The sequence below is a fragment of the Gavia stellata genome, chromosome 19, assembly GCF_030936135.1.
Source record: "Gavia stellata isolate bGavSte3 chromosome 19, bGavSte3.hap2, whole genome shotgun sequence".
NCBI lineage: Eukaryota > Metazoa > Chordata > Aves > Gaviiformes > Gaviidae > Gavia > Gavia stellata.
In genome coordinates this window covers 6,897,769-6,924,801 of record NC_082612.1, presented here as the reverse complement: position 1 = coordinate 6,924,801, position 27,033 = coordinate 6,897,769, and the positions used below count along the sequence as shown (strand labels likewise).

Genomic DNA, 27,033 nt, shown 5'->3' with positions numbered 1-27,033 from the left:
GGTAAACAGTATTGAATACTAGAGCCACTGTCAGGTTGAATACTTGCCCATGGTGACCATGAAGGTCCTGCATCCGATGCTTATGAGTTGCCATCTGTAACTGTTTTAGCCCAACTTAAATTGTTTCCACTGAAGGCAGTCAGTGCAATATGCATTTCCCTCCAGTTATATGTTCGTGTCTTTAGGTTCACTCTGGATTTGCTGGTATAGCTATTTCTGCTTCTTCCATTTGCATTCAAATCTGTGCAAAGGCTGAAATTCTGTTATCATCAGGAGATTTTTTTTTTTCCCCAAATATCTGCTCTTGCCAAATGGACTGGCAAATCTTTCACACGGTTTTACTATAACATTTCCCCCCACCCCCCAGGCCTCCTTGCTTCATGCAATTATGCAAATATTTGCTTGTTTAAACAAATATTGATGACATTTTAGATTGACTAGAGTAGATTTTACTCCTAACTTCATCTGTTGGTAAAAGGATCATTCTCTTCTCCTGTTTAACCTTCTACCATTGCAGTTCATCTTGGATCATGTATTTCAGACCCTCTTCAGAGCAGGAAAATATTCTGTATTATCACATCCAAGATTCTTTTCCCTGTCCTTTACCCATTAGAAGTCCAGAGGTTACCTTCAATTGACTGAACATTACCTCATGTTTGGCTGAGGGGAAGACCGTGCACATAGATCAGAATAACAAGCTATTGTGTGTAAGCTGCTCAAAGATAGAAGAGTGGAAAACCATTTCAAACACCTTGAAATGAAAGAAGGTAGACTTCCTCCACTAGAAATGGGAAGCAAAGTGTACACAGAGACACTTACTGCAGAGCAAAAGGCATCTGTTAATTTGATTCCAAATCCACAACCTCCAACACAAAGTTTAAAGGGAAAAATGGAATTAAAGACATCTGTTTGATAATTTCCTTAAATTTGAGAGTTGCTGTAAATTAGTAAGGATACTAAATAAGGCATAGGAAACAAAAATCCTGTAACCCAGAAAAATCCATCCTCATCAGTCAGAAGGTATGAGGTGGGAGAAAATAAGCTTTTCCCCCCACCTCCTAATGTGCTATTATACACATGACACACCTGCAATATTTTCATTAAGCTAGCAGAAATTGTATGTCACATTGCCTGGTTTAAACTGTACCTGGCATTATAGGAAGCCAAGAATTCAAAGCTTGTATTGCAGCTCCGGGAGCCAGGAGGGGCTTGCTGCAGTGGAGGGGAGGGGAGGGGAGGAGAGGGAGGACTGCTGTCTTTCTGTGGCAGTGCAGTTGCATTCTAGGTGGTCAGATGCTAACTGCTAAATAATTTGTTAGACAAATATACACCTTTTCCCAAAGTATTCAAGGGTTTGTTTTATTTGTGACATTTAATAGATACATTTGTATCAGTAAAGGTACCGATCTTTGTGTATGCCATTTGCTGTAATAGATAGGTTCTATTAACATCTTTCAAAGTGATGAGGACTACAGCTGTAGTAGTTTCTAGACATGTATTAAATGTTCACAATACTGATAGAGCCTTTTTTTAACTTTCATGTTACCCAATAACTTTTCCGTATCACACATCTGAGTCAGTAACAAGGTTTGAATTCCATTTGGCTGTGCTCACACCTGTGTCATTTGGCACTCGACATGCAGTTACCACTGTGCTTATGTGCCTCAATCTGATGGACAGAATTTCGGAGTGTGTTAAAGAGGGCAGGTTTAGATCCCACTGCATTTATGTGTGCACTTTCTAGGTGGTACAGCTTGAAACATGATTGCAGCATGGCCTGTATCTGCTCTGGATATAGGGTGTAAGGAGAAAAAGGCTTAGTTTTGCAGAAAGAAGTGGGTGTGTGTAAGCAAGGTTGTGCTTAAACTAAAAGCAACCCGTCTGAATGTCAACCACTATTTTAAATCATTTCATAACCTGTAATGTTTTCTCAAATACCGTTATTCTACATCTAATCCATATGTGCATTTCCACATGCGTATTATGAGCAGCTCACTATTCCCTTCATGCATCTTTGAGCATGTGTGGAATGCCACTTCAGTGGATTAGATTCAAATTAGACTTTAATAAGTAAATCAGGCCATTTTAGCAAACTGTTTGATCCTTGGACCTGCAAAGGAAGCCAGCTGGGTAGATCTCATGTTTTTGCTGAACTGTATGTGCACTTCCAGGGCAGCAAGAAATGATGGACAAAATATTTAAATCACGATCTGCGTTTCTGTCAGTCTTTTCTGAGGTAAACACAACTCACTTTAAGACAGAAGTGATCAGTACATGTTAAAATGCTCACGTAGTGGGATTATGTTCATGTCTTATTTTGGCAAAGACACTAAATTCCATTTGTGTTGCAGTCTCTTTTCCTTCTTTCATCTGACACACAGCTGGATTGCATTTGTATGGGTGAGGGAGCAAGTCTTCAGCTTTAGATGAAAATGCTTGTGGAATAGCCATGCAGACTGCATCCTCGTTGCTCTCCCAAACTGGATGTATCTTCTCTATACCTGGGTCAGTGAAATGGTCCCGCTGGAAGATCTTAAGGAGTGTCACCACCCAAAATGTTTACTGTACTGATAGTCTAGAACTACAGCCCTTACATTCTGTTCTAATATTGTGCTTATTTTGCTAACCTAGCTTACTTGGGAGCTAACCTAGGTCAGCTAATAAAATGCCTGCTTTAAAATTCAGTACAGACTTGTACGTTAGTGATGGGATATGATCCTCTTCAGATTAATGGCAACTGATTTTTATACAGATTTCATCAGGAGGGGGCTATCTATCTGCAGATGTAATTTCTCTGTTAAAAGGTTTATTATTACCAAGAAACGAAGCAGTAATTAAACCCTTCCATTGGCATAATAGAGATGGAGGAGCAAGCAGTCATCTAAAGCGGACGAGCCCCTGGGAAGTGAAGCGGCCGGAGGGGAAGGCTTGCTCTTCGCTCCTTCCGAGCTCGCCGCCCTCACTCGTCGGGGACCAGACCCGCTCGGACCTGCGGGGTGCCCCTTCAGCAGGCAGCGAGGAGGAGCTCGGCCCGGGTACTGCCTTCCCCAGCCAGGCCGCCAACACCGCCGGCGCTCAGCGCGCCTGGAAGCCCCGGGGCCTTGCGCGGGGAAACCGCCGCCCGCCCGGCCTCCCGGCGGCCCCGGGGAGGCGGCCGTGGCTCGTCGCCCGCCCGGGGTGGGGCCTGGCCCGGCCCCCGCGTGAGGCAAGCAGCGGCGGGGCCGGAGCGGGGCCCCCTCCCTCCTGCCTTACTCAGTCTCCCGGTAGCTCTGGGGCGGTGGCGGCTCGGATTGCGGTGAGAGCGAGGGGCGCCGGGAGGGGAGGCGAGGCGAGGCGAGGCGAGGGTGGCGGGCCGGGCCGGGCCGGGCCGGACGGGCGGGCGCTCACTGTCGCCTCTGTCTTTGCAGACTCGGACTCGGCCCCGGCCCGGCGCATCCCAGAGATGGCGAAGGTGAGGCGAGCGGCGGCGCCGCGCTAACGGCCGCCCTGACGGGCTAGCGGCCGCCCCGGCCCCTCGGCGGGCTCGCCCCGGCCCGACCGCGGCCGGTCCCGGGACATCCTCGTCTTAGCTGTCTCCTTACTTTTACTCCTCACTGATTTATGTTCGGTCTCCCTTAAACCAACCCATCCCCAAGGCGGGGGAGGCGCGGAGGGGAGGGGGACGGCGAAAGCAGCTAATCATGTGAGGCGCACGTCAGGCACAACTTCAGTTTCCACTAATTTGGCCAAGTTTTCGGTACTGTGTGTTTATATTGTGCCTGGGTGGAGGCTCTTTCCACTGGGGGAGGAAGGAGAAAAAAATGCCGCCGTGGCTGTGCCCTGTGCAGGCTTGGGCTCCGTACTCCTGTCCCCAGCCTTCCCGTATCTAACTTGAATTTTTCTGGAAGCCTTGCAGCTATCGTACAGGACTTTGGTATTTTTTTTCCTTTGCAGCCCTTGTGTCGCTGTGGTTTGAGCCTGGATGAAGGCTTGGAAAAACGGGGCGGACTCCAGTGCTTGTTTCTATAGTTGCATCAAATGCATACAGTCTGAAAAGTAAAATAAGAGTTTAATGGCATAGTTATGGGGTTTGTACTGCTGTAGGAAGTGAAAGCCATCAAGTTGTATGAGTACGTTCACAAAGATAAGGGTAGTTGCACAGTAATGGAGTAGTAATCGTATTTTAACTTAATGAGTGGAATGATTAGTGGTATCTTCACACTCCTGTGAATATTTACTCATATTCTGTCTGGATTTAGTTTTAAAAGAAAGAAAGGGTACTTCACTTTAAAAAAAATAATACATATTTATAATAGCATTCCACTAAATCCTTGAAGTTTTCGCAGTTTTTTTGAGGGACAAAGAGGGGATTTTTCTTTCTTTGAACATCAAACCTGGTTTATAGGATACATCTTAGGAAAACAGGGACACCTACCCATGCCAGTGCAGGGCATCTGACCAGACAGATCTGCTTGGACAGACTTTTATTACAGTACACGTAGCATTGCTTATAGGCTCGAGGGTAACTTCTTTTCAGTAAGAGCATGGAAATTTGCAGTGCTCTTGTCTATTCCACAGGGACACAAACTTTAATTCTTGATCTTTGTAAAAGGAATATTTCATTCTTCGCTCGTGCAAACCAGTTAGTCGTGTCTTCGCGTAGCAGAATTTTCTACTGCCTGAGGTAACGCTTGGGGCTGGCTTACTAACTGTGGTGGATGGTGGCAGGGTGAAGTCATTGGAACAATGAGATCTTGTACTAGGTAGGCCTTGTCCTCTGATTTCCATGGTCAGAGGGCTGATTTCCACTTAAGTATTATTCTTTGCTTGTGCAATTGTGCAGCCATGAAAGCCTGGGAGTGTTAAAGCTTTGTAGCCTATAATTTGGTTTGTAAAAATAAAAAAGTTGAAGAGTAAGCTCTGCTTCTCATGGCAGGTGTCTGTTCTCAATTTTGTTGCACCATGAACTAATGGTAAGAAATGAAAATGCCTATGAATCATGAAATGTTGAGTGTCAATTGACAGTAGTTATTTATATGTACAACTAAAGGTTCAGAGTTTACAAAGGCTGCACAGTATACTGAAGTCCAATTTAGTCTAGATACATCACTGAAGAATAAAACCTTTGAAGAAGGTTAAGTTATCTTTGGAGTCTTGGTCACTGAAGTATTTGTTCTTGCTCGGTTATGGGAAGGGTTTTTTTTTCCCCAAAGACCTGAGGGATATCTTGTGTTCCATGGCCAGGACAGAAAGATTCATTCATTTTGTTGGAAAACTACAGCATGCCATAATTTGCTGTGCAGACTGGTCTCTCCATGCCTCTGTTTATCTGCTTTCTTTGGAGGAACACTGCTGTCCTACCAAGCTGCCTTTTCTCATACATCTGTATGTGTAGTGGTCCTTGTTAATGCATAGATGCACATGATAATGATCTCTTCCTGCTCGATGAACAAGCTGCCTTGGAAATGCTGCCCCATGTTCTCTAATTCAGAAATCTCAAAGCAACAAGAATATTTTCTGCTTGCGTGCTGTGGACTGATCTGTTTTAGTGTGCTACTCCCAAATTTTTCCCTGAACGTGAAGTTGGGAGTATTTTGTGTATCCATTTGTAAACTGCCAGGAAAGGATTGCTTGCTGCTGGTGAAGGTGTGGCTGCTGTGTGCTATATCTGGAGTTCCTGTTCTGCCAACGTGCACGTGTGACTTGGAGTACAGGAATAGTATCGCCAACTCCAGTAGTGCTTCAGAGGATGATGTCTTGCATTCCGAAGTACAAACACTTTTTCAGAACCAGGTCCTAAGCAGCTCTTTGGCTTTGTTGAGGTTACTTGTGAGGACAGGTTCTTTTGAGTGTTTTTGCAAAGGTCCCTGCATTGGTTCCTACGTTGCTGTTGCTTGCTTTGCTCTTCTCCCTCTCTCCCACCCCCCCTCTTTTGTTTTGCTTTCTCTCCTCCCTATCTTTGGTATCTCCATGGTGTACTGACTCAGAGTTCAAGGCAGATGTTGTGTAATTTCTTTTTTTTTCAGGAGTTTAGTGGGGCAGATGTGAATATAGTCTGCTGACCAGAGCTTACTCCTTCCATTTAAGTGGACAATCTGAAGCATTAATAAACTGAGAGGTGTTTTGTAGAGGTGTCTTTATAGTTGTGCATTTGCATGAGCTTTGTGCCTATAGTCACCCACTCACATTGTAATTTACATCCTGCTGACCTTGAAATTTTGGTAAGGATGTCATGAAATAATTATATATTTCTTACATGATGTTAGTTTTAAAGCACAATTTGAACTGGGATCTCTGCGTGGTCTTCAATGGCCATAAAGGCTTTCGATTTACCAGTGAACACTGTATTGTGCTCTGTCTGCAAGATGTCTATTCTTGTATAAGAAATCTTAAGGCAGTCTTTCATTTATTCTAGCACATGACCTTCTGGGCTCTCTTCTGTCTTCTGAAAATAGCATACCTTCTCTGTTTGTCAACCTGTGTACTGGAAAACATTCTCCATTTCCATTCTCACCACTCCACAGTTTTCCTGTGCCATCTTGTAAACAGTTGGCTGCTTTAGAAAAGTCACATACCACCTTTTCTGCACTAGACACTGGGCTTTCCAGTGGCAAATTGATGAGACTCTACTTTTGTTGCTGCAGAACAGCATTGTGAAAGGGGGTAGCTGTTCATCTATGGGAAATCTGACGGGTAAGAACTTGCTGTGAGTGGGTACAGAGCACGGGTACCCGGGAAGAAGTCTGAATCAGTTCCAGTATGGTCTTTTGTTTGCTGGTAACAAATGCTTTGTATTTAACAGTGGCTAAACATGGGATCTTGTGGGTGGGAAATTTTTTGTGTGCTTGGTGGGAAAAATTAGAAGGAACCTCGTTAAGTGGCTATTGTTGATCTTACAGATAATGCTGTTGCCAGGATATCTGGCCACATGACATCAGATAGTGAAGCCAAAGTTGTCTCTTGAGAGAAGTTAACATAGCTCTGAGGTGCTGGTTAGAAACATCTCACCTGATGAAATTGTATCTTTTTCTCCTTCTGCAAACTTCCACTAGAGCAGAATAAACAAAAATAACGGAGAACATTAATTTCCTCGTTTGGAGGGGCATAAATTCTAAAGCAAGACCATCTCTTGCTTTGAAGTATTTTTTCTTTCTTTTTTTTCCCTGCCTTTCCTCTTCATGCTGATTTTGTGTATCTAGGGGTTTCGTTGGTCTCATTGGTAGGTGTCTGGAGAAAATGGAAGCTGCTGTTTATTTCTAGTGTATAATCACAAATTGCACTTGCACTACACGATTGCTTAACAACAGCCGGTGTATTGGGGAATGTAGAAAGAAAAAAATGTGGTTAGGTTTTGGGTGTTATAGTCTTGTGATATTCTTTCTGTTGAGGTCTTGCGTGTTGTGCTTCTCTTTATATTTTACTGCCCAGTGTAGAGCATTGCTGTTTAGTAAGGGATCACTCCTGATTACGAAAGGATTTATGTCAAAAACTATTTGCGTTCTCCTTTCCCTTGATGTGCTTTGGGTTCTACTGAGTGGGAAACTCACTAACCAAAATAAAAACGACCTATGAGGCTGTAGTGTTATTGTGTATCTGTTTGCGTAAATGGCAAGGAACATTCTTAGAGATACTAAAAATAATAATTTATTTACCTCTATAAAAAGTTACAAAGTTTGTAAATAAATGTTAAATAGTTGTCTTTCAATTCACTGTTTTTCATACTAGGTCAGGATGGCGTAGCAGTTGTGATGGTGTGATCCATCTGCAAGAACCAGTTTGTTTCAATAAAGTTTAACCTCTACTTAATCTTGAAAATGTAGCTGAGTTGTCTGATAAACGAGTGTCTAGCTTTTGTCAGAAACTCTTTTGTATCGATCTATTATTTTGTTAGAAATGTCTGGTTTGTAGCTCCTATTTCAGATGCTCTGTGACTGAAAAGTTGACTTCCATGGTTTGGGCAGTGATGGTGGCTTAGAACAGGTGCTTGCCCTCTCTTTCTGTGGCCAAAAGGTGCCATGTTTGGGAAGGAGGAGACAGCTCTTCCCTCCGTGGACAGAGTTTGTTACCACTGCAGAGCTTTCTGCCATTGTCCATTGAATTTGCAAATGAGAAATGGGGACTGGAATAACTAATAAGGGTGCTTTTGGACAGTGGGGTGTTTTAGATGGATTTGTGGTTATTAAACATGGTGCACCTGAGTATTTCCTGCCATACGCTGATTACCGGGCCACACTGCAGTGCTCTAAAAAGCTAGGTGAGTAGGTTTCTGATGTGAAAGTTAGGGATGGCTCGACACTTTCCCAGTGATGGGCCAACTATTGTCGGTGTCGCATCTGCCCACATGTGGCTTCTGAAGGCAGTTAGACTGTAGGTTGCACTTGGGCCCGCAAAGCTGTATCCAAGCTTGTCTTCTACTACTGACAGGCCCTGCTGTGGTTGCGCTCTATTTGCACCAGCATACAGTACCAAGGGCAGCAGATGTAGCTGGAGATTCTCCCATTATAGCTGCCGTCTTTGTGGTACCCAGGTGACATGGATTTTTATTATGCTGGATGGCAGAGCTGCAGCAATATTTCTGGTTTGCAAGCAAGGTGCAGCTCAAGTACTGATCGAGGGTGATTGTGGCAGGTAGGTAGCCAAAATCCAATAAACACTGAGCGTCAAAAGGGAATGCCTGGAATGCTAATGGTGCCCAGACATCAAGAAAACTCTTTCAGACTACAGCTGCACCAGAAGAATTTCAGGAACTGTTCATCAAGCTTAGTGTATGTTGAGGCTTTCCACACTGTGCTTTGGAAGAGAGAATTGTGGAAGGATTCTTTTTAATAAAAATGAGAAGGATGATGCAGAGATAGATTTAATCTAGCATTTAGTGTTCACACATATGTTGTCTAAAACAGCCACAGAGGAATGTTGGGCCGTTGTCACAAGACTTAGGAATTGTGAAGGGGAATTCCACTTGCTTATAACAAGATAAGCAAAAGAAAACTTTAACTTAAAGATCAATAACTGTTTCCTCTGAGACCTGTTGACTATTAGTCATGTCCAAAGGAGAATTGTGGTAGTTCTATAATGTTAGTTATGTTAAGATGATATGAACAAAACAGCAGGAAATACAATTTTAAATAACCCCATGCTGGCTGGCCTGGTGGTAAAGGAGGAGCAGAAAAACAGAGGCTTTTCAGTCTTTGTCTGTTTTACCAAATTAAATTTGATTTATAAAATTGAGTCCCGAATCCCTGAGATTTTTTCATGATAGCCTTTGGAATTAGCTAGGAAAATGACAATAAGTATACATTGCTGTGCCAAAATTTGAAATACTGCCTAAAAACTTGCTTGTAATGGGAAAAGTAGAATGCTTCAGGGGAATTGTCATACCTCTGAAGTATGCTGGATATTGGAAAGCATCTACCAGAAAGAAGTTTGTTGTTGCTATTAAACACCATGATACTTTGTGTTCTGATTTGCTGAAATATGGCAGAGGTAAACCTAACTCATTACTGCTTCTGCAGTGGAAGGGGTAGGGAGTCTCTGATAGCAGTAACACACAGGTGGCCTGAGAGGTAGCAGTGCTTCAGGGCAGTTTTGTGGTTAGTGCTCTCCAGCTCTTTTCTCTCTGTGCTCTTCTGGCTGACCTATCTTGGATGAGTACATTGATTTGAAACCAAAGCACTGCGTGGCTGAAATAGCTAACTTGAGCGAAAGGCTGTATTGCAGAGGCCAGATGGCTGTGCTGCCTGTGAAATAATCTGGTCCCAGCCTCAGTAGGTGTCTTGGCACTTCCTTTCATGGTCTTTCTTGAGAATGGAAGAATGCCCTGGCTGTACTGATTACGACTTTCGTACAGCGATGCTTACAAGAAATTTCCCTTCTTCAGCTGTTAAAAAAACCTCCCTATTCCCTAAACCCCGTTGTTTCCCATTCTGGCCATTGCTCAACTTTTATAGTTTATAAATTAACTACTGTCCTATACAGATACAGGTTGCTGAACTGTCATGTTTAAATAAAGGCAAGACTTTTCCATAAGGGCGATGAATATCCTTTAGTGTTTGACCCAAAGAGAAAGTCCCTGAAGAGCCATGTTCCATGGAAACTTAGTGGAATTATTTCTGTGTTTGGACAGGCTGATCTGTTATCCTTATGTTTGAACTGTTACTTCTTTTTAGCTGTAAACTACTATGAGAAATGTAGCAGAATCACTTGAGTAAAAAGTTGCTTATGCCAAGAGAAACATGATGAAAAATTGAAAGCCATTGGAGAGTTCAGTAGGTGTCATTTGCAACGTGATGGAAAAAATCAGTGTGATACTGGTTGAGAGCTCCAGTAGGTTTTTCTTGAGGAAAGGAAGTTCTTCTTTCCAAATGTGCCTTGGATCTTTGTGCAGCTTTTCTAGCCTACGTGTTGTGTGCAATTAATTTCCCAAATTACTTTAACAAATGGTAATTTGTTAGTCATTTTCTGGCCTTCAGACTCCAGTGTTGTAAACACCAATCCTGCAAACTACCAGTATGTAAATACACCTGAACTTAGCTGGTGTACTGCTGAGTAAAACCATAGTAGTATCTTTTGAGTGAGAACTGTGTTTAAATACCCACAGGCTGCTATTTAGTCAGACAATTGCAAGAAAAATGCTATCATTTTTTGGATTGTGAATTCAAATGTAGTCTGAGCTCATGTATGGAGAACTGAAAGATGCTATCTTCTATTTCATGGATTTTTTCCCTTTCCTCCCACCCTTTTTTCCCCCCCTCTAGTACACGAGAGGCACTGTGACAGCCTTCTCTCCTTTTGATGCCAGAGCTGATGCAGAAGCTCTTCGTAAGGCCATGAAGGGAATGGGTAAGAACAATTTATTTTATGAAAAGGAAAGGGCTCTCACTCCTTTGAAAACATCCTTTCTGAACTCATTCTTTTTTTTATTAGCAAATGAGGGTAGGGCGTGTGTCTACATGCCATGGAATGACAACCCCAGGACTGCAGGAGTCTGGGCGTGTCCTAGCTTTGACTATGCTGCTCTCAAGGATGTTTGTTTTTAGGTTATCATAAGGGAAAAAAGAAGGTGATTTGCACATTCCCCATTAAAACTTGATACTCCACAGGCTTCTCTGCACACAGAGTTTTACGGCACAGTAAGCTAGACTATGGATTTACAGGTGACAGCTGTGGAGAGTTATGACAGTATGGTAGAAGCTCTGTGCTTGGAAAATGTGCGACAGCCCCCTCGGTCTGGAAGTGCGTAAGCACATTACAGTTACTGTGAACAAAGAATACAAGCACACAGCATGAATGTAGACTAACAAGCGGTCTGTAAACTCACGTTGTAGCTTTCTGCCCCAAAACTTGCCTGTGAGCGCAAATCCTAATTGGCTACTTTCTTTGAAGCCGCCTGCGGGAGGAAGAAGCAGAAAGGGAAGAAGAGAAATGTGATACACCTCAGCCTATTGGCAAATTCAGCAGGGCTAGTAAGATGCTGTGCTGTGAGGGCTACCTTGCAAACTATTGTTTATAAAATGGGTAGTAGCTCTGCACTTCTGTACTCTGGGGTGTTTGGGGTTACTGGGCTGAGTTTTACTGGGAGTTGGCAGATTGTTTATTCTAGAGTAAATCCCTTGGTGAGCCCAAAGGCAAGGCTCCTGTGTAGAATACAGACTGACTAAATGTTATAGCTGATGCCTGGGGTGCTGAGGGCAGTGTCTGGAACAGAGCACTGATGGAGAACAAACAACATGTAGGTCCTCCAGTCATATTTTTGCAACAGCAGAACACCAAATCTGGCAGCTCAGCTTGGGGTATGGTGACATTTGTTATTTAAATGCTTCTGCTCTTCATCAGTAGACTGTTACTTTCAAAGCATCTTTCATTGCCTTTTGAGTTTGTGCCGCTGCTGTTTGTTTTTTAGAGTGTGTTTGTAACTCTTTGTTCTTTCTAACTTCAGGGACTGATGAAGAAACTGTTCTGAAGATCCTTACCAGCAGAAACAATGCTCAGCGTCAAGAAATTGCATCTGCCTTTAAAACCTTATTTGGCAGGGTGAGAAGAAAAATTCCTCTAGAAATGAGCTGAATGTGGCCTGTGATGATTATTTAAAACTGTGAGGCACATTCATGCTCCCTGTAAAAGGTTCCTTTGAAGAAAACCTAGTTTTGCTTCTGTCTCCCCGTCTTCCCCACCCTGCCATATTCTTAATTGCTGGCTAGGTTAGAATATTCCTTTTCGGTTAGCACAAAGAAGTTAGTTTCTTTTTCTGTATTTTGGTCCAGTATGTCTCAGATGGGTTTTTGTGCAAAAGCTCCTATAGTTCCCTGTTAGTATTCTTCTAGTACTGACCTCATCCTCAGTATGGAAAGATTTATCAAGTATTTTGATGCAAGGTCAGCAATGTAAGGTGATGGCAGGAAAAGGATTTTCTAGAGCTAGAAAATGTGACAGAAATAAAGCAGCCTAATACCGTAGGAGAGAACAAAACCAAATGTATTAGTAGATAAAGCCATAAGTGAGTTCAAAGCAAAGACAGCTTGTTTCTTTCTTCCAACATTGTTGGATCCTTTAATACTCTGGCAAGGTAACCTTTGTTTCAAATAGCAAGTGCAGTGAACAACTAGGGTTTAAAGAATTTCTATATTGGAACAAAAAATCACAATATGTTTCAGGTTTTCCAAATGCCCTTGTATCCTTTTCTTCTGCCTTACTTGGCTACATTTGTTTCAGTTCAGGTACCAATTAAAACAAAAAGAGCCCTGTCCCTTACACTTTTTGATGTGTCTCCAGAGTGTTCTAGCTTGCGGGCACGCATGCATCCATTTAAAATGGTTAGTCCTTGTTCACTACAGCACTGTTTGTTCTGCATTAGGATCTTGTAGATGACCTGAAATCAGAACTTACTGGCAAATTTGAAACATTGATGGTATCTTTGATGAGACCAACGTATATTTTTGATGCTCATGCACTGAAGCATGCCATCAAGGTAAGAGGAGTGAGGGAAGGGAATTAATACATTATATGAAATGTTTGTTGCTCTTTTGTTGTTTTTAGGAATGAACTTTGCATTGGTAACGGGACTGCTAATAGAAGTAGCCTTTTTTTTTCTTTTGAATTTGGAATGTTATGCTAACACCTGCTATAATTGCTAATGCCATGGTTTTGCCTGGTTTCTTATTCATCCTAGTAACTCATTAGAGGTAGTTTAGAAATCTAGTCTATATAATGTTTTATGTGAAATTATTTTCACAAAAAACTATGTAATCTTAAGAGAACAGTGTCGCTGTAGATGCAGATTAAAATCTATACAGCATAAGACTTGTTCCTTTTGATTTAAATACAATAAGTAGATGTACATGTTGCTTTTAAACTCTTTGCTGCTAAAGTGCAGTGCTGAAGTCCAGTGGACACTAGATTTTTCTGCTGTGAGCAGGCTAGGTTTTATAGCTATACAGCTGTACCCATAGGCTGCAGATTAGCTCAAGGCATCTCATTAAAGTGTGATGTTATTTGTATGTCTCTTCTTGACTGTTATTTAAGCTAGAGAGTGTTTTGCCCCGATGGATTACAGTGCAACTTCAAAATTGATGGGCTAGCGTACTTGTGTAAACTGGTGTCCACCAAAATTATGAGAGGGTATTATCTGTATTACTGAATGTGTTCTACATGCTGCCTCCAGTGGTACAGAGGGAAGCGTTGATAGCCCTGTCAGTGTTACCTTTTTAACATTTCTCTTTAGCTGAATGCATTTAGTCCCTTTCTGGGAAGGCCAGGTAAACAATTAATTTACAGTTTGTATGTGTAGATATTTTAGTGTGTTTTCTTCCATGTGGTCCTATTTTATTTTTTTTTTCCTCGGTCACACCTGTCTGATACCAACAGTCTGTGGAAATTCAGGAATTGGATGTCCCTGGATTATTCACAGAACCTGTTGATTAAGGTAGAGGACATTGAACTTGACTAGTGTCAGGTAGTGCTTGTTTGGGTGACAGACGTGGACTCCCAAGATCCTTGATGACCAACTGGTTAATAAGTAGGCTTTAGTCAACTGTGCAAGCTAGTGCTCGTGAACCCATGACCCAGCAAATAGTATCTCAGGCAACAGAAACTTTAATCCTGGAAATTTTCTGTAATGTCTTTGTACGCAGTGGGGGAAGGGGAGATGGCACCTGACAAAGAAACTGATAAAGGCTTGTTGACTAAAAGGAAAAAATGTATTCCTAAGCTCCTCTTGTTGACTTAGGAGTCAAAGGCTGACAGGGAAATGACAGAACAGATGGGTGTAGGAGGGGAAATAGAGATAGTGAAACAAGAGTGGTTTTGTTCTTGTCACTTACAAAAAATGATATTGAACACAAGATCATAGGATTTCAGAAAATGTGTCTGCACAGGAAAAGATGTTGATACTAGCTGCAGTTCAGCTAAGGTGGATAACAACAGTAAAGAAGATGCAATAGCAGAGACTTCAACGCAAGATAACTCGTCTAAGAGCATTAAGTCTGTGCTGAAGATTGTCCTATCGATTTTCACTGCTGCTACTTAGACTAGAACTAATATAACTGTGCCTGCTTCACTTGTTGAGTAGGCATGTTCTTGAAACAATCTATATTTTGAAAATTATTACATGTAACCTGGAGAATTTGTATTTTGGATATCTTTGTATGCAGTTAGTATTCAGATTTTCTTCAACATGCTGAAGCAAAAAATACACAGTATTGTATTTCAGTGTTGCTTTTGTGAAATGACTCCTTTGGAAGTGTAAAGAGCAATGTCTTATTCTTACAGGCAAAGTAGACTCAGACTTGTGGAAACAAGATAATTGGCTTGGCTTTTGTAAATTTTATCCTTGTGAAAGTGAAGAGTGCCTGTTGTGCCTGCTGTAATTAGAGTGCAGCAGCTTAAACTATCTGGGTTAGCAATTCTATTGTAAAATGGGTTTGCAGTGGAAGAGAGGGTGGGTTTAACATAGCACAATTCATAGAAGGGTAAGGATCATTGCTGGGTGGTTCTATGTTTATCTGTGTAGTAGTTGATGAAAGACAGTGTATGAACTAGAGCTAAGATGGAAACTTACTCTATTCATTCACTTGCCTTGATGTCATTGACTGTAATAATGAAGAACTGAGGCATATCTGGGCTCATGGAAGGGCTTATCTGAATTCTGCAGCAGTGAGCCTTTATTAAGTGTTTGGTTGCTTTTGAAAACAATCAAGCTGGAACTGGAAGAAATTCTTTCCAAACCCCCTAGAATATACCAGAAAAAAGAAAGTAATTTTTCTTTATTTGGTACAAGTGTATAAGCTGATGCTTGCTTTTGATTGTCAAAGGGAATTCTTGTTGTTATTCCACCAACTGATTTATACTTGCACCCCTGCAGGGAGCAGGAACCAATGAGAAAGTGTTGACTGAAATTCTTGCCTCCAGAACACCCGCGGAAGTGCAGAATATTAAACAGGTTTATCTGCAAGGTAAAGTTCTGTATAAAATAAAGTTCTAGGGTCTCTGTTCATTTCTCTTAATATGATTTTAGCTCATCTTTCAAATAAGATCTGTCTGTGAACTGATGGGTATGTCCAATAAATGGGATTTCATTCTACTGTGTTGCAAAACTTCATATTGAAAGAAACTAGAGTTTGGATTGTAAACTAAAATAGTTTTTATTTCGGGGCTATGACTGCAGGTTATGGTGTTTTGTGCTTTATATTTAGAATTCATTCAAATGCATTTCTTTCTTTCACCCATTATTTTCATCCCTTTGACTGAAAGGGGATTTTTAGTAATTGGAAAATAGAAAACTGGTATCACATAAAAGAACAGAAGTGATTTTGCTCAGTGTTCTGTTCAAAGGCATTTGCGCTAAAGCAGGTGCAGCTTTTTGATTGTCCACAGGAGTATGTGCTTTTATGCTGTGATTGTGGGGTTGTTTTTTTTAAGACAGTGTTTAATTCAAGTTTTATTCAAGTTTAATTCAGTGTTTTCTTTTACCTCTATGCAGGTTCCTGCCACACAAGAAATTCTCATGTTTTAATAAAGTTCAAGGGAAAACTTAGAGTCTTCAAGGACAAAATTTATTAGTACTAGATTTTTCTTGGCTCACAGTTGTTGTACAGTTGTGAGACTGCCATATTTTAGCATAACTCCAGATCTGTATGCTCTTTAGTTCCTTAAAGAGCTGAATCTATGCATGTCACCTTGTATTTCAAAATATTTTGAGGAATCTGCTCCTGATATTAGGTGTGAGATGCTATCTTTTCACCTCTTGTACAATAATGCTAGTTTATAAGTGAAAGCAGAATTTGTCCTAGTAGTTAAAGCTGTTCCTGATAAATGTTTCTACAAGCTGTGAGTCAAATTAACTTCTTGCTTTTCCTTGCTTTCTCCTGAGAATAGTGAGGAAGTCTGTAAGGTGGTGAATAGGTATTGCTCTTTTGCAGAGTATGAGGCCAACTTGGAGGATAAGATCACAGGAGAAACATCAGGCTATTTTCAGAGACTGCTGGTGGTCCTGCTGCAGGTCAGTATCTTTTTGTGTGCAGGCATGTGCGTATGATTTTCACTTCTGTTTTCCTGTCTGATGTACATTTGTCACTTTCTGCTTCCTAGGCTGGGATTCTGGATCGACCTGGTGATAGGCAGGGTTGGTTCTGAAACTGAATCACTTCCCCTGACTTGCAGGGTCAATCTTGAGCTCTGTTATGGGTCATTTCCACATCACTGACTTGAAAAAGTTCTGTGATGCTCATGGGTCTAGCAGAATGCCTGCTATGTGGGGTTTTGAAGGCAATAGGAGAAGAGAACATTTATTTCATAAAGACACTTGCAAGCAGAAGGGAAAAATAAGGTGATTTTGGAGAAGATGCATTTAGGGATTGACTTCTTGCAGTACCTCTTGTGGGCACAATGTAACAGATAAGTTGTTTTTTGATTCAACTTTTGATTCTTCAGTTTAACAACTTTTAAAAATTCTCTTTAGGCGAATAGAGATCCTGACGGCAGAGTTGATGAGGGTCTTGTTGAGCAGGATGCTCAGGTGGGTGAATGACCTGTATTTTGGGGCATTTCTACAAGTTATCTTGCAAAGAGAGTATACAGCTAGAATTCAAATGTGAGAAATTGTTAAGGTTCTCTGTGTGTGTTTCTTAATACATTTTCTTGTGTTTTTATACATTCTGGACAAAAGTGTCAAAACCTGAAACATTGGGATCAAGATTTTTGGCACTTTGATGTTTCACTGTAAAGCATGTCTTGTTTTGCTTATTACTTAATGAGGTGCCTGAATGGAACAGTGATTAGATCACTGGAAGAGAGAGTTCTGATTGCTAAGGCTCTGTGGTGCTGAGAGTCCCACTGCTGGAAAACTCAGAGATGTTAATGGTTCATTCCTGAATATCTGACTTGAACTTCTTTCTGAGTTCAATCCTTACATATCATGCATCATATACGTGAGGTAATGAAATGTTAATGCTATTTGGTGAGGGATCCCTCCATAGAGGGTGAAACACTAAAAAGAGAAAATATACCAAATATTCTGTTTTACTGTAACCAGATGACAGTCTAAGAATTGCCTCTAAAGAGTTTCTAGGGACTCGCGTATTGCCCTTTGCGAATATCATCCGTGACGTTGTCACTGATCGGTAAACCTGTGCCCTATACAGGAAAAGGAATACCAGCAGTTAATTGGTGTCCTTGATGCAGTTTCTCGTTGGATACTATTGGGTTTGTTGTTAGTTGTAGCGATGGTCAATATTTCAGCAGTTTGATTACAGAACTCATTTAATGCATGTTTCTTCTCAGTTATTTTAGATAACTCTGGGCTAGACATTGTCCTCTCATAAATTGTCAGTTGAATTGAAAGAAAATACATGGATTGTTCAAGGTGACAAGGAGGAAAAGCAGAATACCAGATCAATAAAACATTCTCCTGATAGCAGGGCAAGATGGAGAGACAGACTGGCAAAATGTATTTTACTGGCACAGGCCTATCCTTTGTTATGTAAATTCAGAAAGCATTGTTCTGCTGCTATTAAAATTAATCCTGTGGAAACCAGAACTTGAAAATTAGTGACACAAATATTTGAATCATGAACTAGACAGTTTCATGAAATTGTGTCAGTCTTGCCTTTAGCTGGGCTTACATAAATGAAGAAGCCCATGAACCACAGGCCTTTGTAGGTAGCTAGATTCCTTTTGGCCTCTCTGATTTTAAATGAGCATCTAAATTTAGGAGGCATGATACCTAAATGTAGAAAAAGTCCTAGTTTTCTAAATAGTCTCTGTGGTTTGGTATGTACAGTTGGCTTGAGCTGGGACCCAAACAGGGAAGCGTTCTGTCACATTTCTCTTTATTGATATCTTTACATTCAGCATCTAACATAGCTGGAATGGAATCAGAGAATTTTCTGATTATTATGGCCAGGTACAGATGGTCAGAATTGAGGTATGTGACTGTGCAAATGTAACACTATTTTTGGCCTCCCAATGTTTCTTTTGATTAATATGATATTCTGGGAAGGGTTAGAGGGCAGCCTTTTTACTCAGTGGTGATTTTTAATTTTTTTTGGTCTATGATTACTAAACATTAATTCAAAGCAGTTGGGGAATGGGCATTCATACTATGACATAATATGAATATGCAGGGAACTTGCAAGACTTTTCTGAGAATGCCTGAAGGAGGAAGTTTAACTTTTGGGGAGAGATTTTGTGAATATCGCTTTTTCGAAGTTATGCAATTGACACACGTTTTGTATATTGCACAGTGGCAAGGCAGGTAAAAACTTAGAGCTCAAATAAAATGCCATTCACAACTTCTAGTATCTAAAGAAATGCATTCCTGGCGTTTCTAAATGCTGTGCTGGGACTTCACATTTGCTACTGGATGGAAAGTGCTGGTATTCATTTGAAGAGCTTAGCATATATTGTTTGAACTAAATATCCTTGCAATGCCTTAGTAGCTTTTTTTTCGCCCCACTCTTTTTTGCTCTGTAACTTTAATATTAAAAAGAGCATGCAGCAGTCACAAAATGCATTTTGAATAGGATTGTGGGCCAAACATAAATAGGAAATTCATAACATCCCATTCAGGTTATACAATATGGACAGACAGATGGCCAACAGTGTTGCTATGCAGCAGATTTGTTTGTGGGGATTTTTCTAAGAAAAACTTGATTGCCTGAATATACGTGGTAACCTGTTTGCCTGTTCTCTGCTCACTGAGAAGGGAGAAAAAATACTGAATACTATAATATGTACAAACCTTTCTTCTTACATGGTGTTTAGCACACTATTTGGAAAGAAGCTTCTGAGTGTCAGGAAAAAACTAATTTCCTCTTCTGAATTTTTTTTTTCCTTTCACATTTTCCCCCTCCTGTTGCTCATTCCAACTTCTAGAAAGTGCTTTACTTTCCTAAATGCTGCTAGTGGCCCGGTCATTGTTTGCATTGAAGAAAGACTTGCCTGAAGAGCAGTGAATCTGCTAAAATGATTAAATGATTAAAATCTGGTTTCATATCACTAAGAATTTAGCAGCCTGCAAATTCTGTTTCCGAGAGCTGCTAAATCCATCTTCCTTTCCTTTTTGGAAAACTTCCTCCTGGGCCAAGTTAGCATGGTTCTCCCATTGATATGAGTCATCGTGTGATAAAGTTTTGCTAGTCTGATTTGAAAAAGGGGAAGGGGAAAAAAAAAAGCAGAAAAAGCAGTATTGGGAATGGATTTGATCTCCTGTGTTATCACAGTTTCAGAAAACTTCAGGCTTATGAAAGGGACTATGCGCACAGTCAATTTTAGGGCCTTAAGCAGTATTACTCATGTAAATGCTTTCACAGTCGATTTCAGAATTTATCATTTATTTCTTTCTAAGGTCAGTTCAGTACTTGGCAATTTTATTTAATTTTTTTCCCTCCAGCTGTAGCCTGTTAACTAAGTTTAATGCTCCTTAGAGTGAGACAAATAGAGCTTTTCAACAGGGTATGTGGACACATAACAAATGCTGTTGTTTTGATCTCTTGAATTTACAACAGGTTTTGTTTAGAGCTGGGGAGCTGAAATGGGGAACAGATGAAGAGAAGTTCATCACCATCTTGGGGACCCGAAGCGTTTCCCATTTAAGGAGGGGTAGGTAGTATGATTCATGTGTGCTTGAAAACTTCTACCTGAAGTCTCAGTATTACCCAGCTGGTGGTAGAAGTAGTAGAAAAGTTGTTTCTGGTACTGCATTTGTCAAGCCCAGAAATCTTTAATCACCTCTTCCCTCTACTTAATACATTTAATTTTTTTTCCTGTAATTCAGTTCCCACCTAGCAGTGGTGATCGCCTGCTTGAAGGAGTGGTGCAATAGATCTGAGGGATAGCTGGGGTGTTTCTTTCTAGATGCTTATTTATTATTGGTTTTTTGCTTTTGAAAGAGGTCATGGCAATAGAAGTGATGCTGAGAGTCTGTTATGAGTCATCATAATCTGATGGAGATCCAGCCCTGAAAAGATCAACCCTTTTATAGGTGCATACTTTATTAGCTCTTCCTTACCCATTCATAAGTCTGTTTTACCAAGCTGTTTAGGCCATTGGAAATAATAATCAGTAAGTTTTCCTTTGGTTCTCCAATCTTTTTATTTTCCTTTTTGAATCTTTGGATGCATTTTGATTTGCAAAGGTAATTTGATTTGTGATTTTACTGTTTAGTTTTTTACCGCTATTTGCATTAAAGTAATCCTAAAGTTTGTTTTGATGCACTCAACATTTACTTAGTGTGATAGAAATGTAAGATTTCATAGAAAACTCAGGTCTTATGGATACTCATGAACACAGTCTTGAATAGACTGCCAATAGGCCAGTTTGTTTGTGTAAAGTTAATTTGATGTAGTAGCCCAGTGTAGACAAGATCTTAGATTCAGGCTAAATAATAGCTGCGCCCTGGGAGAAATGTTTATAATTTCCTAAAACTTCCCTTCTTTCCCTTTCCCTCTTCTCTCTGCACCCTTTCACTGGATGTGTTCACCAAATCACAGAATGGTTGAGGTTGGAAGGGACCTCTGGAGGTCATCTTGTCCAACCCTGCTTGAGCAGGGCTACCTAGAGCAGGCTGCCCAGGACCATGTCCAGATGGCTTTTGCACATCTCCAAGGACTCCACAACCTCCCTGGGCAACCTGTGCCAGTACTGAGTCACCCGCACAGGAAGAAAGTGTTCACTGATGTTCAGACCGAACCTCCTGTGCCCATTGCCTCTTGTCCTGGCACTGGGCACCACTGAAAAGAGCCTGGGTCCGTCTTCTTTACACCCTCCCTTCACTTATTTGTACACATTGATGAGATTCCCCCTTGAGCCTTCTCTTCTCCAGGTTGAACAGTCCCAGCTCTCTCAGCCTTTCCTCATAGAAGAGATGCTCCAGTCCCTTAATCATCTTAGTGGCCCTTCACTGGACTCGCTTCAGTTGCTCCATATCTCTTTTGTACTGGGGAGCACAGAACTGGACCCCGCACACCAGGTGTGGCCTCACCAGTGCTGAGTAGATGGGAAAGGATCACCTCGCTGACCTGCTGGCAGCACTCCTACTGCAGCCCAGGGAGCCCAGTCGCCTTCTTTACCACAAGGCCACACTGCTGCCTCATGTTCAACTTGGTGTCCACCAGGACACCCAGCTCCTTTTCTGCAAAGCTGCTTTCCAGCTGGTTGACTCCCAGCATGTGCTGGTGCATGAGATTGTTCCTTCCCAGGTACGGGAATGTGTTGTATAGGAGCAATCTGGTAGGAAACAGGTATTTAAAAACAGGACAGAGGGAAGAATGAGTGGATGATAGCATTTGAACTGTGGATGATGAGATACAGAGGGCATTAACTTGTACTGAGGAGGATACTGGAAGAAATGCTGGCTAGACATGTGACTAAACACGCTTCCTGTTTTGCAGTGTTTGACAAATACATGACTATTTCCGGCTTTCAAATTGAAGAGACCATTGACCGGGAAACCTCTGGTGATTTGGAGAAGCTGCTTCTGGCAGTTGGTAATTTAAGTTTTAACAGATCTAGAGCTGGCCTTCTTCATTTACTCCTGGGCCTCCTTAAATTGCATTTGTTATAGGAAGTGGCATGAAAACATGGTTCCTTTTTAAAGTTAATCACTGGGGATCTATTTTTCTATTTAGAGAATAGGCCTTTATTCTTCCTTTACTAGATGGGGAGTTGGGGAGAAGTGGGGCAGGGGGTGGTGGTGAACTGCATTGTATTCGGTCATGTGCATCTCTATCAGAAAGTGAGACAAAACTCTGCCTTCGTTTGTATTTTTGGCATTTCATTTAGGACAATGTCATAGTAGATTTGTAACTAGGAGTAGAATTTGACTAGCAAGGTCTCTTTTCTATTAGAAATACATGGTGCATTGTAACTCCTGGAACCCAAAGAGTTGTAGCAGAGGAACAAAACAGCTGGTAGCTGTATACTTAGTTGTCCACACTGGAGAGAATAATCCAGTAACACACACCTTGTCTTGACAGTGAAAGATTGTCCTCTATTGGATAACAACCAGTAATTTAATCCTTTCCTTTTTTTAGTGAAATGCATCCGAAGCGTGCCTGCCTATTTTGCTGAGACTCTGTATTATTCCATGAAGGTATGTACATGTTTTCCATACGTCGCTTTCCATCTCCCCGGCTACAATTCCTCTCCCTTTCACTTGTTCTTCATTTTTTTCTTTCACTGCAAATGCCAACAGGATACTGTATAACTAAGCATTTGCAAAAGGTTTGAGGAATGCAGATCCGGGAGAGGATACAAACGATTCATAAGCTTTACTTCGAGTTCATCGTAAGTTTGTCAGATCATAAATCCTTTACAGGAAACATCAGTCTCATCAGCTGTTTTTGGGCTTTTTCTTGTTACATTGAAGAACATCTGGCTTGATCCACTGAGCACCTTTAGCTAAATAAAGTCTACAGTGTCTTTAGGTGGTGGATATATTGAGGAAGTAAAGATGACCAAAAACTAACTTGCAGATTGTGCAGATTTAGTGCTTTTTGTTTTGGAGATGCGTATGTACAGACTGAAGGCATAGTTAGCTTTGAAACAGATTTTGATGACTGTCCATCCCATTTTGAGAAGGAGAAGAAACTTGTCAGAGAAAAAGGAAAGAGTCTTAAACAGGTACAAAAGATTCTGCAGGGGAGTTCCATCAGCAACACAGCTGTGTTTCTGTTGGCTTCATGTTCTCTTGGATGGGAAGAGTTAAGCAGGGAAAACCGTATTTTTAACTTGTAGTGGCTAATATTAATTAAAACTGAGGTAGGTAGTAGTCTATTGTTTTCAGGAAAGTTACCAGCTTCCCTGAAGAATTCCTCCCTTCCCCTTGCTGAAAAGCACTGAAGTATGTTTGTCACCACATGGTTGTGTTGATGAGGTGTCAACATGAGAATTAGTGAAAAGAGATGAAACGATAGCTTAATTTTTAAAAGCTGCTTTCCTGTTTTTATAAACATCAGTGTAAAATAAGGTTCAGGTGGAAAATACAAAATATTATACTGGTATGCTGAAAGCTGTATGAGGAGGATTATTTTTTTCTTATTTATCTATTTATTAGTTTTTGTTTTTTTAAAGAATGCAATAGAAAACCTTTTCCTGTTGGTTTTAGAATCTTTCACATTTGTATTATGAGGGGCCTGATTAATGTCTGCTGGTGAGATCCCCAACTATTTTTTTAATATAAATAAAAATCATTAAGCACTTAATAAAGATCATCTTTTATTACTTTGGCAGAAGAGTTTGTACTTCTAATTAATCAGTTTGGCATGACAAAGTTCTACAATGCGCAGAGTTTGCTTCATGATTAGATGGGGCAGAGCCTGGCTTTTACCAGATTCTAATGTCAAATCCTACTCAGAAACCACTGGACTCACGGCATAACTTTTGAGCAGCTTTAGGGCATTTTTAGATGTAATCCAAGAATGTTACATCCAGTCGAACGATTGAGTGACCCTGGACGTTAGGCTGAAGATGATCGTGGGGGCTCTGCCAAGTCCTTCCTTGAGGTGCATTAGCAGGTCAGCATGTGACAATTTGTATTGCTTCAGCTTGTGTGGAGTCTGACTTGTCTGCGCAGGAGGGGTCAGGATGTTAGTCTGGCACAGCCTGCCAGCACAGGAACTTAAAATGTTTAAAGCAGTAAAGATGAATAAAAAGTGGAGCATGTTTGCGTGGTTGGGAAAGGTTTACGAAGTTTGCCTTCATAATAAACAGCTGGATTATTTGTGGAATGAGTTACTCGGCCTGTGTCTTGCTGTACAATGTTACATGCTTTGTATTAGTCATTGTTAAGATTTATGTACCCAGTTCCAGAACTGACTGCAATTCTGCAGTCTGAGACTACGTTGAAAGGGTAATTTGCGTGTGATTCTGATCATGGTGATCAGAAATACTACTCTGTAATCTTGGAACTGGATTATTTTAAATTTATATGGGCATTCACTGTTCAAGCCTGTGAGATGAAACATGAAATAAGAGGTCTGACTATATGGCACTTCATAGAAGTCCAGGGGTTAGAGCACTTTGCATGGTCGGTCCTCTGTTCTCCATATTGCAGTGTGAATGTCTTGTGATTCTGTCCCAAATATTCTCTGTTTTGGAGTAGAATGTAATGCAGGAGTGTTTTGAGACACCACTTGCTGCACTTGGTGCGTTCATGTTGCTCCCTGGTTGTTTGTATTTGTTGTTTTGTTACAGCATCTGTCCAGAACAAACTTATATTTTATTATTATTTAAACGTTTCTCTTTAGGGGGCTGGCACTGATGATGATACTCTGATCAGAGTCATGGTTTCAAGAAGTGAAATTGATCTGTTGGATATTAGACAAGAATTCAGAAAGAATTTTGCAAAGTCATTGCATCAAATGATTCAGGTAAAATTACTGTTCTGTTGTCAGGGGGTGATTGAGATGTCATTGTTTCCACTGTTTATTTTTATGGGAGGGGGCAGATGTGAGTAGAGCTGGACAACACACTGCACTGAGAGCTGTGGTGGTTGGTCTGCAGTTTTGTGAAGTACCACATAATGTCATTTAAGTGGGTGACTCTTCCTATGAAAAGCTAAAAGTTTCTTTCCAGTGTTCGCTAGGAGAGCAGATGTGTCTTTCTAAAATTATGATGACTCATACACCATTTTTAGCTACTGCTGCATTTCCTTTTTCTTGTCTGGGTTCCTTCTGATTTTCAGTGCTTCAGAGAGGGTGCTGGCTCCAAATAATACTGGGGTTGGGAGTCTGAATTATCATGAGGCTGAAGTTTAAATCTTGGATTGTGGTGTGGAACCTTTTGCACCATTTCAAAGTGGAAAGCATTTCACTGTGGAATCAGTCCGAATCATAATCTCCTTTGAGTGGATGGGAAGGAGCAGGAAGGGAAAGAGCCAGCAAGAAATTCAGAGCCAGCTGTTGCTGCAAAGTTGAAGCCAAATTGTTGTTGGGGTTTTTTTTTCCCCTAGGATTTTTTTTTTTTATTTTGTTTAATTTTTGTATATTTTAATGCTGCTTTCTGTTATCTCATTCCTGATGTTACGGTTTCTTAATTAGGCTGGGTGGAGTTGCTTTTGACACTGTCAGTCAGGCCCATTCAGCTGTCCTGCAGAATTAGTAGCAGAGCTTCCCATTAATTACAGGGAGCAGGACTGGGCCCTTTCTAAGTGATGGAGGTGCACTTTGCACATTTAAACTTTGTTGCTTTTGGTGCTGCATTAGGCTTCTACTTTGTTTGGCCTTTCTCACTTGCAGATGAATGCATTATAATATGCAATGGATAGCTCAGTTCTAGTAAAGCTTTCAGAGGCTTTTTGTGTTTCTGAAAGTCTGTATGTGTAAATATAGCTCTAACATAAGGGACAGAGAATTTCCTTGCGTCATTCCTAAGTTGGAGAATCATCCAAGTGGATTTCCTGTGGGTGGGACAAATGTATAATCTGTCGGAGTCCTCCTTGGCTGTTGCTTTTCTTCACATTTCTGTGGTTGTGACTCATGGTGACTGGTCTGTTATATTAACAGAAAGATACATCTGGGGACTACAGGAAAGCACTCCTGCTCCTCTGTGGTGGAGATGATGAGTAATGGTGACAGTCACACGAAGGATTTGTTGTACTCCAGCTTTGCAGCTCTTTAGTTAGCATGTCTAGCTAAGTTTTTGTATCTTAATGCTTTGTGGCTGTTTGCATTTATACTAGCATTGCACTTATTAAAAATGAGCATATTGTTATCCAAGTGATAGCTGATCCCTCCTCTTCCTGACATCCCAACTTCCACGAATTTCAAGTGCCTTCTGTGAGTATGCGAGAGTTGTCTTCATGGAAGATGGGTATTGAGCACAGAACCCAGTTCTTTGCAAGTGTTTTGCTGAAATAGGGAAAAAATAATCATGTATTTCATTGATAATTTGAAGATTATCTTTTTTTGCTTTTATTCCTTACATTTCCACTGAATGTTAAGCTAGCTCTAACACTGCAAATGAAGAAAAGATACCCTTTGTATGTAATATTTGAATGAATTTGCTGAACATAATACAAGCAATCACTGGAAATCTAAAGGACCAATAAATTTTTTCCCTCTCAGCACAGTCGTATGTGGTTTTTAATGCGCAAAGATCTATTTTCCCTTTCATATGATTCCACTGCTTCAAACTGTTGGTATATTTTTCCTACTATTATGCAGGCTTCTAAGTATATATGATGTTTTGCAGCTGTACGTCTTGATGTCTAGTCTACTATATGGGTGCTGTGGTGATGCTGCTGTTCAATATAGCTGGAGTACCAAATTATTGGTACTTGCTGGGCATTGCATTCTCATTTTGTGCTGCTTTGTCTTTTTCTTCTCCTCCAAAGCTGGGAGAAGGAAGGAGAGCTGTTTGCACAGTGCGAAAGTAGAGCAGATATGCTGCATGTGTAGGACCAGTTGAAGATTTCTGGGATGGAAGCAGGTGAAGAAGAGATGGGAAGACAGTGATCCATACTTCAGGGATCTTGGGTGAAAAGAGGATGGTTGCAGCACTGCTTGCTTATCAGGTTAGCAGGGAGCAAAGCACAGTGTGAGAGAAGCACCAGTCTGTTACGTT

At 41.0% G+C, this 27,033-nt stretch overlaps 1 protein-coding gene across 2 annotated transcripts; it reads left to right on the top strand.

Moving 5' to 3' along the window:
• The first annotated feature begins 3,228 nt into the window (after nt 1-3,228).
• Nucleotides 3,229-26,527, top strand: ANXA5 (annexin A5). 2 transcript variants are annotated; one of them, XM_059826890.1, is made up of 13 exons: nt 3,229-3,295; nt 3,408-3,451; nt 10,734-10,818; nt 11,915-12,009; nt 12,830-12,943; nt 15,335-15,425; nt 16,392-16,471; nt 16,931-16,987; nt 19,977-20,070; nt 21,861-21,956; nt 22,503-22,561; nt 24,717-24,839; nt 25,974-26,527. In XM_059826890.1, the coding sequence occupies exons 2-13, from the start codon at nt 3,443-3,445 to the stop codon at nt 26,034-26,036; spliced, it is 966 nt and encodes a 321-aa protein (XP_059682873.1). In that variant the 5' UTR covers nt 3,229-3,295; nt 3,408-3,442; the 3' UTR covers nt 26,037-26,527. The 2 variants fall into 2 exon arrangements, with proteins under 2 accessions (XP_059682873.1, XP_059682874.1); XM_059826891.1 differs by lacking the exon at nt 3,229-3,295 and adding an exon at nt 6,395-6,460 and having other exon boundaries at nt 3,413-3,451.
• The last annotated feature ends 506 nt before the right edge of the window (nt 26,528-27,033 follow it).

Coding starts and splice junctions, on each gene's coding strand:
- ANXA5 (XM_059826891.1), top strand. Junction 20,071..21,860: donor CGTTTCCCATTTAAGGAGGG/GTAGGTAGTATG, acceptor CCTGTTTTGCAG/TGTTTGACAAATACATGACT. Junction 21,957..22,502: donor GAAGCTGCTTCTGGCAGTTG/GTAATTTAAGTT, acceptor TCCTTTTTTTAG/TGAAATGCATCCGAAGCGTG.